Below are 11,289 nucleotides of genomic sequence, written 5' to 3'. Positions count from 1 at the left end.
TGGTGGTGGTGGGCAAATTGTGAACCATTTGATAATCACTTAATAATGATAGTTTTTGAGGTAGCAATTTAGACCAGCTGCACTGGACTGTCTGGTCTCATCATTATTTCTTCTCTGTGAAATAAGCTGTCATTATGGTTCACACAAACACATTTCTGTTTTTTTTCATAACTAGAACAGTTCACCTGGGACAATCAACAAGGGAAAAATCTACTATATAAAAATTTTCCTTTGCAGAGAAGACAGCTTGATATAAATATTATTATTAATGGACTTAGAAAAGCCATTTCTCTTATTTTTCTGTCCAGTAAATGGTGTTTTTATTTTCTTTACTTATACTGATGATAATGATTTAAAAAGTCACAATAGTTCATCCCTCAGTTGAGATAAGTAGACTTTCATAGCTGATTGTATCAGCCTTGCCCTCATAGATTTGGTAATAACTGATTATAACTGATTGATAATAAGTGATAGCTTTTTTTCAAACTTTCCCATGTTTTAAACTACAAAGAATACTGCAAAAACAGGGCACTTGGTGAATTTACAAATCATTTTTTATAAGCTACTTTACATACATTTCTTCAAGTTCTCTAATAAATCAAATAATCCAAATGAACATGAAATACATTATTAAGGTCAAACTCTGCTTTGCATTCCAATAAGTATCAGCATTTTTCACAAAACTAATTAGTAGTAATCATATTACTACTACTACTACTAACATATTCTTGAGGGCTTGCTTTGGGCCAAGTGTAATCCTTCATTATCTAACTTAATCTATTTCAATCTTCACAAGAAAACATGGGTTGGTGCCATATCTAGCAAATGAAAGACCTAGAAATTGAAACCAGATCTGACTGTTACACAAGTTTTTATTCATTCATTATATTACCCTCAAAGAGTAGAAATTCATATAGCTTAAGATGCTGAGAGTGTGAAGAGAGTGTCCAAGGAAGTAAAAAGAGGATGTTCAAAGTCATGAAGAGAGCCAAGAGCATGGCTTTGTTACTGATCTATAAGGAGATCTGTATACGGTTAGAGGATAAAATTCAAAGTGCACATTTACTAAAAATGAGGCTGTGCTGAGACTCAGCAGCAAACCCAGGAAGGACTTGCAAACAACGTTAAGCTGTCTGGACTTAACCCTGAGCATCGGGGAACCACTGAATTTTGAGCAGACAAGTAATATCCTTATTATGCTTAAAGAAACTTTCTTTGTATTTATGGTTAATGTATTGTAAGACCATAAGACTAGAAACAGAATTTACCAGATCGAGTCTGCATTAAAGCTGCTGGATGGCTGAGTCTTGGATTTGGGTCATGGAACCATAGCAGCTTTTGGGGTTTATGAGAAAGTAAGACTTAAGAATAACACCACGATTTCTGGATAAGAGATTTGCTAATTTTCATTTGTTTGTCTGGCAAGGGCTTAAGTACCCTGAGAAAAAATTGGAGGGCCCAGCAGTTTGAAGATGTTGGATGCATTTATCTTCATTACATTTTTTTCATCTTCTGCAGAACTCTTTACTATGGCCAGTTTCTGCATACAGCTTTGTTTTAAAACTTTTTCCCCTACCAGGTCTTAATTATGTGAAAAATCCAATTTTCCTGTGCGTTTATTCCCCCATTCTTTCAAAAAAGAACATCTTCCCCACTCTCCTCTGTGTAGTTCCTGCTTAGGAAAGTCACCGGGCAAACTCTGCCTGATCCAGGACCATTCACGGTCTGCTTTAAAGCATTAAAGAATTCAAATCTTGTTCCCACATTTGCCTGTCTTTTGGCTATTCTCACCATCTAATCACACCTGTCAAATCTGTGTATTAGTGAAATGCTTACAAAGGTTTTCCAATTATTTTCTGAGACATCATTCTTTATTATGAGGGCAAATTGTCAGTCTCAGCATTATTTGTTAACCTCGTTTGTGTGTACTATACAATATGTATGCAGTTTCAAGAATCAATGCAGATTTGTCCACCTTATATACATTGTGTGACTCATTTCATTGGGGATGAGAAGTTGAAGGTATAATGAGCACTGAAAGTCAAGTCATTTCATTACTCAGAACTATTGTTTCCTATACTTTTCTATACTTCTTTTCCATTGTGTTCTGTTTAGCTCACTTATTCCACCTGCAAGTACCAGGTATCTATCCAATAATTCCACTGAACACTATTCCCAAGGAAACCATGGCATTCACTTCTTGTTTTTGTTCAATCTGATTCATCTGAAATTGACTTCTCAGGCCCCGGGACTTCTTCGGCACTTACTTGTATAACATATCTTTCCATTTAATCATATTCTATTGTTCTTACTTTTCTGTAAGCAACTGATAATCCCATTACTTAATGAGATGATGTTAGGCATCTGAAATGATGGAGTCTCTTCTACTTTTATACTATTTTAGTAATGATCAAAGGGATCCATTTAATCTCAGAAGGATTTAGCAAATCAATGAGTTGTTAGTGGATTCTGGCCTGAAAAAAGGAGATCTCAAGCATTCTCTGCACACGGAATTTCACTTTCAGATGTCTTAATCATAGGTATTATGACTGCCTCTGGTTTGGTCAGTAGATGCCTCGAGAGATTTTAAATCTGTACTCCTGAAATGATGCCCTTGTCTGGCTTCTGGTATAACATACTCTGTCTTATCTCCTACTTTCTCTCATTATTAATTTTCAGCTTCATTCACAGGATGTTCTTTCTTTGCTCGCTTCTTTTATATATTGCTATGCCCCATGTTCTTCCCTAAGACCTCTTTTCCACCTGTTCTAATGCACTCCTCTTTTTTGTCTTGTTTTCTCCCATGTTTCAAATTCCATCTCTTTTTGGGGATTTTGAAGATTATTTATTTTGCCCATTGCAACTTCAAAAGTTTTGTCCTCTGTATCCTGGTGCTTGATAACTCCACTAAAAAATGCCATAGGTATCTCTGTACTATTCCTCTTTTTCTTTTCTTGACTATAGAGATTTCCTCCATCTCAATCACTTAGGAAATAAACCCAGGAACTAACTCTTAACCTTGATTATGTTTTTAATCCCTGTTCCTACAAGTGCTAAATTTTGTATTTTTTCACCTTTTGTTCATGTGTAGAGTTTCAACTCTATAGTTAATGCCTTGGTTCAGACTCCCATTTTCTCTTCTCTCAACTATTGTTATATTCTCCAACCTCATCCCCCTGCCTCCTAACTTGCTTTTTCCCATTTATCTTTTCCATGGCTGCCAGAGTGATTATCAAAATATCTATAGTTCTGCAGGGCACCATATTTCATGACTCAGGTGCCTTTTAGGGTTTTTCTTAATTTCCAAAATGACTTATTTACTGGCCAGCAACTACTCATCTTCCAATATTCAACTCATTTGTTACCTTCCCTGAACTCTTCAAATGAAATAATTAATTCTTTCTTTGTGACCTCACTACAGCCTATACATTCTGCCCCTAAAATTTATTAAATTAAATCCTATTAAATTTATTTGTTTTTATATCTGTCTCCCTCATGTGAGTTCAGGTATTTAGTCAGGAAATAATTAATGAGAATGTCCTTTGATAGGATTAGGGTATTTGAAGACGAGTAAGACGTACTCTTGGGAATCACAATCTTATACACAATTTGCCCTTTCCTCCCTTATTCACAGAATCAACCTTTCCAAACTTTAGAAACATTATATACATATATATGAACATATATGTGTAGCATATATATATGAAAGATTCATTAAAATTATGATTACATTAGTAAATGATTAAATGATTCATTGGTAAATGATTGCATTAGTAAGTAAAATAATATCCTCTCAAACTTTCTCTCTATATATACCTTACTCTTATTTCTATGTAAGGTTAATTTTCACCATAAAAGTTTCCTCAATTACTTCAATGAGACCTGCAATCACAATCTGGCCCTGCTGTTATGTTGCCCAAGGCAGTCTGTGTCTAGGTTTAGGAGTAGTGATACCTATTCAGCAGGCTTCTTGTGCAGATTCAGGGAGATACCTGTATTTAAATTCCAATACATATTAGGTGCATAATATATTTTTGTTGTTGTTGATTCAATCCCCAAATTCCCTAAATTTTAAATTATAAAGTAGGTGTTCCAGCTATGTGGTCTGTAGCATATTTTTTAGCTTATTTTTTTATTCCTTTATTTCTTAATCCTCTAAGTAGCAAATTACTCCTAGAATGAGTAAACATACCTTTTATTTCTTTTTATCCTTGCTATTATTAACACAGTGCCTTATAGTTCAGAATTGCATAAAATAATTTATTTGTGGAGTGAATACATTTATTTTCATGAGCTACCCCCTTCACCTATAAAATACAAACACCCCCACCCTGCATCCAGACAGACAAGACTGACACATTCAAGGCTCCTGAATATAAGATTGTTTCACTGGATTGAAAAAGTATATTATGAACATTTAAAATCAAGGAAATGCTTGTTCTTATTGCTAGTAGAAAGGAAAATAAGAACCTGTTCACAACATTTAAAAAACAAACAAAAAAATGAACCCTAAAAGATGCAGAAATAAATTCAATCAGAAAGCATGGGATATATATACAAGAAAATTATAAAATTTTATTTAAAAATTACAAAACCGGGTGCCTGGGTGGCTCAGATGGTTAAGCGTCTGCCTTCGGCTCAGGTCATGATCCCATGGTCCTGGGATCGAGTCCCACATCGGGCTTTCCGCTCAACGGGGAGCCTGCTTCTCCCTCTGCCTCTCTCTCTCTCTGTCTCTTATGAATAAATAAATAAAATCTTTAAAAAAAAATTACAAAACCGAAATGGAGCAAATGAAAAGATATATGTAGTTGTTTGCATCAAGATGGTGTGATGGAAGTTGAAATATATTATGGTCAATTATTAACATTGCCATACATTCTTGCATTTTTCCTTTCTTAATTTTGTTTTCTAAAAAGAATAATTCTGGAATGTGCTAAGATTTAATGTAGTGTATCATGACAGTTGTCAAATAGTAGCTACACAACACAACAACCCCTTGGAGATGTAGGGGAAGAGAAGAGCTAGCACTGGGGGTGAATCCGGCTACATGACACTCAGTACTTCTTTCAAAAAAAGGTAACATCATGATTTTGTCAGGACCACTGTGACCTAAATTAAAATTCTTTTTCTAAAAGTATAAACCATTGAAAACTAAGTTTAAATTCCTCAAAGACAAATAGAAAGAATACAAGTACTTTTTTTTTTTTTTTTTGCAAAGAAATGTCCTGCACACCTTTCATTTTTTTTTACAAAGCTAATAACAGTCTGGTTTCAAAGAGCAAGTCCCAAGTATAATACTGCATAATTCAGTGTAATACTATGCATCTTTTAGCCATGACACATTTAGTTTCTAAACTTTTATATTTATAGACTAAAAATTACTTTTTATTCAATCTCTTACTTTAAATTTTTGATCTAATGAATCTCATTTAAGAAGAGACAAATTACAATCTATTTCCCACATATTACAAGTGTCAAAGGTCTTAGACATTGTTCCCAGGATAGTTTTGTTTTCAGCTTAGAATTAACAAAACCGGTAACAATATGATCAAAAATAAAATTAAAACAGTATCTTCTCCTTAGGATGGGGTCGTTTCCTTTTTTTAGCTCAGAAGCAGACTGTTCAGTCTGAGCAATTTGGTTTCACTTCACAAGAAAGCCGAGTGGTCCCCCTGCACCTGAGCTTTAAGTAAGCACCACTGTCCCTGGTTTCTAACGCAGCACTTAAACAGCATCTTGAAAGCCTAATGAACCTCAAGCGTATTCATGACAGTTCAAAAGAATGCACCCTTTTACACGATTTATGCAACACATGTTTTTAAAAGGAAGACTTATTTTTAGTGCATGGAACTCCCTCTCTTCCAAAGGATCCATGCTATAATGGGATAGAACTGGGTGAGAAAGGGCTCCCTCCTTCCCCAACCGCACATCCAGTCCGATGCAACACCACAAAGATCGTTTTGTAAATATTTCTAAGTGTCCTTCCATGAGCGTTGACTATAAAGTGTTTTTTCCCCCCTTACTGCTAAATAACACCACTGCTGCTTACTGCTGCTCCCATTTCTACTACAATTACCATCACGACTACTATTGAAGCACCCAGTATGTTTCTTTTTTTTAAAAATTTTTTATTGTTATGGTAATCACCATAGATTACATCATTAGGTTTTGATGTAGTGTTCCATGATTCATTGTTGGCGTATAACACCCAGTGCTCCATGCAGAACGTGCCCTCTTTAATACCCATCCTCAGGCTAACCCATCCTCCCACCCCCCTCCCCTCTAGAACCCTCAGTTTGTTTTTCAGAGTCCATTGTCACTCATGGTTCATCTCCCCCTCCGATTTCCCCCCCTTCATTCTTCCCCTCCTGCTATCTTCTTCTTCTTCTTCTTTTTTTTTTTTTTTAACATATATTGTATTATTTGTTCCAGAGGTACAGGTCTGTGATTCAACAGTCTTGAAGCACCTAGTATGTTTCTAATGACACTGAACAACACTGTTATTATCATTTTAAGAGACTAGTAAGCTGAGACAAAGAGGTTAAGTAGAGCAAATAGAAAAATGATATAAAATTGCTATACACTCTTTAAATCAAGAGAAAATCAGAAAACATGATACAGAGATCTACCTTTTACAATGGCATACCAGCTTGCTTCCTGGCTTAAAAGGCATTTAGCTTCTCTGATGTGTAGTTTGGTGTGTGGCCATCCTTATAGGGGCAGCAGAGCACCTGTGTTTTATCCAATGTTCTGTCCCATTTAAGTCAAGATGAACTTTTTTTTTTTTTTTTACCCCAGAAATGAAAGTTCTGTAAAATAGTCTGGGTCAGTAAAGAGAAAATCCTATTAAATATTGTTTCAAAATAATTACATACTTAATACTTACAAATGCTGTATTCTGGTTTAAAAAATAAAAAAAAGAAAGAAATGCATCTTCCTAGGATTTAGAAATCACTAAATACTGCTATGCATTGGGGCACCTGGGTGGCTCAGTTAGTTAAGTATCTGCCTTCGGCTCAGGTCATGATCCCAGGATCCTGGGATCGAGCCCCACATCAGACTCCCAGCTCAGTGGGGAGTCTGCTTCTCTCTCTCCTTCTGCCTCTCCCCCTGCTTGTGCTCTCTCTCTCACTCACTCTCTCTCTCAAATGAATAAATAAAATCTTAAAAAAAAAAACTGCTATGCATTTCACTTTGGTACAAAACATATTTTTTCTTAATTAAAAACAGTGTCACAAAAACTAAGACTGACAAAACTCTACAGACTAAAGGGACATTTATTTTATATTAAAAATGATAATGCAGTTTCAGCAAAAATATCTTTTGTCTAGCTGTTGATGAGTATATATAGATTCAAAATACATGGTTAAGAAATTCATTTTTAGAAGCATTTAAAGAAATCTAGTAGTAAAGTGGCTAAGGTTTTGAACAATTTGAAGTCATATAAGATTAATTTTTTTCATATAGGATTAAATTTAAATCACAGTTCTAACTGTATAGACTTTGATAAACAACTGTACATTGTTGTATAATGGGCGTAATAGAAACTGGATCACAATGTCATTTTAAGTATTACATAAACTAAATATGTAGAGCAAGACACAGTGTACTGCACACGGTAAATAACTAAGTTAATGTCAACTTAAAATTACCAACACTATTTCACTGTATGATAATTTTTAAAAATTAAAATATTGGGGCACCTGAGTGGCACAATTGAGTGTCTGACTGTTGGTTTTGGCCTGATCTCAGGGTCATGAGATCAAGCCCCACGTTGGGCTTCGCACTCAGTGCAGAGTTGGCTTGAGATACTCTCTCTCTCTGCCCCTCACTCATGCTCTCTCTCTCTCTCTAAAATAAACAAATAAATCTTTAAAATATTATTTATTCAAAGAGTTTAAGCAAATTACATTGACAAGTTATCTATATTATCTATATCTATGAAAGTTTCTATAGTATATTCAAAGAAGCCTGAAAGAATAACTCTGAAGATCCTTAAACATTTTCTTTAAGATTCTCTCCAAAAGAGTAGTCTAGGTATGTTAGTTTTATCCATACATTCAACAGGTATTCTACAGCTACTATGTTGCAGGCACTGTGCTAGGCTACTAACAAATATTGGTGAATAAAAAAAAACACAAATAGTCTCTACTCTATGGTATCTGTGATATTGTTTTGGTTCAATTGCACAGTAAAATTAAAGACCACTTGCAAGTTATGTTGGCACTAGGAGTCTAGTTACAAAAACAACAGTAAAACAGATAACAATGCCCTAAAGTAAAACAAAAAAAAAAACATGATTATTTTTAGTAAGTTCCTACAAATTTTAGTTAGGAAGAAAGGAAAGGATCCAGAATTAACAATTAGTATTCACAATCAAATATATGGTAATATACATACAAAGAAGCTATTCTGTTAAGAAACGTGAGAAATTATTGGGACAAAAGAATAGACAGTGAGATAGGCAAGACAAGAGCCTTAGAAGAGATCTTTTTTTTTTTCACAAAACACTGCGAGGCCTGGAGAATTACTATAATAAAATAATAGCTAATATTTTGTAACTGTTTACTCTGTGCCAGAAAATGACAAAGCAATATGTGTGTTTTATATCTTCTAAGCCCCTCAAATAAAATTATTGCCATCTTATATATGAGAACACTGGATTTAGATAGTTCGGTAATTTGTCCAAAGTCACAGAACACGTCACCTATGGCAGAATGGGTTTAAGCACAAATCTTCATGCCTCCAAAATCCAACCACTCATCTACTATATTCTGTGGACAATGACTGATAAATTTAAGACCCTAAACACTCTATATCTTTTTAATGAAACTAACATCACAGGTGCTTTCCTTTGTTTTGTCTGGATAGTAACTAGCTCAGATATTTACTTTGTGAACACAATAAAATTAAGGAAAATTAAGGAATGAGAGAAAAAACAGCAATCATGTGAAGATGCAAGCCATGATACATTTGATTTCTGAATAGTTTTATTACCATAATTAAAAAAACCTTTACTAGGAAATTATCAAAAAGTTTGACAACTAATAGCCTGGTTATCATTTAACTATTGTTTACATTTTATGAAAATCTATTATTGATATTCATCAGTGTTTAAAATTAAAGTAAAATATGTAGGATTAAAATACCCTTAAAATTTATTTTCATAAAATACTATTGGACATGCAGAAAAATAATGAAAATCACATAAAATAACATATTTAATAATAAAAAAATAATAGAAATAAAATAATGCAGAAAATAATGAAAATCACATAAAATAACATATTTAATAATTTCCTCTCTATGATTAGAAATCTGTTACCAAGTATAACCTAATTTTCAATTTCATTCCAACCTTAATTAAGATTGTCTTGTTCAACAAATGATAATGCACCAAACACACAAAAATATGGTAATATGCTATGCCATGTGCGATAATTATGCTTTCTTGAATTATTGGAAGGATTTATCACGCTCTACAGAGTATACATAAATGTGAAGGATATTATTCAGTAGGAGGAAAAAAACACAGGCAATTATCAGGCAGGAGTGAGACATTCAAAAACAGCTTTCAAATTGTCACCTCATTGGCACAGAACACACTTTATCTATGGGCCATAAACCACCAAGATAGATATCAGTTACCCTGGTCTCAGAAGCTACAGTCTCATCTGAGAATGGGTATTTTGTATGCCATCTGGTTTTATAGTCCGAGAGCTTGGCTACATGATCTGGCTCAATAACTCAAAAACTAAAAGTAAAAGTTAGCTCAAACAACTAAAAGATAACAGAAACTCTAAGTCTGAAATTTATATTACGTATGTATGTGTGTGTGTGTATATATATATTTAAGTTGTATAGAGGGTGGCCCATGATATGTTTCAAACTTTACTACAGAATTATTTTAATCACTAAGCAGCACATATAATTTTTTATTGGCCATGAATCAGCATCATGGTTCAGGCATGTCTAGAGAGAAATTCAGGTTTGCAACAAAGCAGCTGAGAATAACCCTGTGTACATATATGCCATTTAAAAATCTCAGCACAGTGGCTTTTAATCAAGTACAACACAAAATCAGTTATCTAAAAAAGCGGTTTTGTAATATTTACACAAAAGTATTAATTGATCTGGAATTTAGGTTTAAATTTAAATTATTTTAAATAATGTCTATAAAGAAAGGAGAATTTTTTTTTTTTAAGATTTTATTTATTTGAGAGAGAGAGAGAATGAGAGACAGAGAGCATGAGAGGGAGGAGGGTCAGAGGGAGAAGCAGGCTCCCTGCTCGGATGCGGAACTCCAGGATCACGACCTGAGCTGAAGGCAGTTGCTTAAGCAACCGAGCCACCCAGGCGCCCATATAAAGAAAGGAGAAATTGTAATAGCATTAAAGCAATTCCGAGAAGGGGTCGCTGAGAACCCGTGTCGGTGAGTCCAGCAATCCGTGTGTCCTCCTTTTGCCCACGCACCTTTCAGTCTTGACCTCCCAGCAACGCGCCCTTGGGAAAGCCCACACCCAGATTCCAGGCCACCTTGGAGGAGCTGAAGCTTTCCGACTACAGAGGGAAATACTTGGTCCTCTTTTTCTACCAGCTGGACTTCACCTTTGCCTGCCCCTCGGAGATCATGCCTTCCAGTGAGTATGCCAAGGACTTTGGCAAGCCGGGCTGTGAGCTGCTGGGGGTCTCTGTAGACTCCCAGATCACCCATCCGGCTTGGATCAACACTCCAAGGAAGGAACGAGGCTTGGGCTCTCTGAACATCCCCCTGTTGGTGGATATAACCAGAAGCCTGTCCCGAGATTATGGCGTGCTGAAGGAGGATGAAGGCGTTGCCTACAGGGGCGTCTTTATCATCGATGGCAAGGGCGCCCTTCGCCAGATCACTGTCAATGATTTGCCTGTGGGGCGCTCCATGGACGAAGTTCTGCGGCTGGTCCAGGCCTTCCAGTACACGCATGAGGATGGGGAAGTCTGTCCTGCCGGCTGGAAGTCAGGCAGCAACACAGTCAGGCCCAACGTGAACAGCAAGGAATAGAATACTTCCCTCCAAACACAATGAGGCTGGCAGACAGGTGGAAAGCTTAGGCGGTTGGCACCACCTACGCCCCTACCTGGATACCCCAACGCTGTGCCAGGAAAGGCCAGACCTGCCCCTTTAAACTCCATAATCCATGACCCTGGAGGGCTAGCCCAAAGCCTTCTCATTCTGCCAGCTGGGAGCTGGTGAATGGTGACCCCCTCCCTGAAGCCCACCTAGCTGGGCACAGGCCCAGAAGTGAC

General features: G+C 36.0%; 1 protein-coding gene across 1 annotated transcript; it reads left to right on the top strand.

The window, feature by feature from the left end:
* The first annotated feature begins 5,050 nt into the window (after positions 1 to 5,050).
* Positions 5,051 to 11,044, top strand: LOC110577351 (peroxiredoxin-2-like). Its single transcript, XM_021686640.1, has 2 exons — positions 5,051 to 5,079; positions 10,498 to 11,044. The coding sequence occupies exons 1-2, from the start codon at positions 5,051 to 5,053 to the stop codon at positions 11,042 to 11,044; spliced, it is 576 nt and encodes a 191-aa protein (XP_021542315.1).
* Positions 11,045 to 11,289: the final 245 nt, after the last annotated feature.

The sequence above is a fragment of the Neomonachus schauinslandi genome, chromosome 6 (assembly GCF_002201575.2).
Source record: "Neomonachus schauinslandi chromosome 6, ASM220157v2, whole genome shotgun sequence".
Taxonomy (NCBI): domain Eukaryota; kingdom Metazoa; phylum Chordata; class Mammalia; order Carnivora; family Phocidae; genus Neomonachus; species Neomonachus schauinslandi.
Note: the sequence above shows the minus strand (reverse complement) of the source record. Positions and strands in the feature narration are given on the sequence as shown.

Coding starts and splice junctions, on each gene's coding strand:
- LOC110577351 (XM_021686640.1), top strand. CDS start 5,051: ATGACACTCAGTACTTCTTTCAAAAAAAG. Junction 5,080..10,497: donor AGTACTTCTTTCAAAAAAAG/GTAACATCATGA, acceptor TTGACCTCCCAG/CAACGCGCCCTTGGGAAAGC.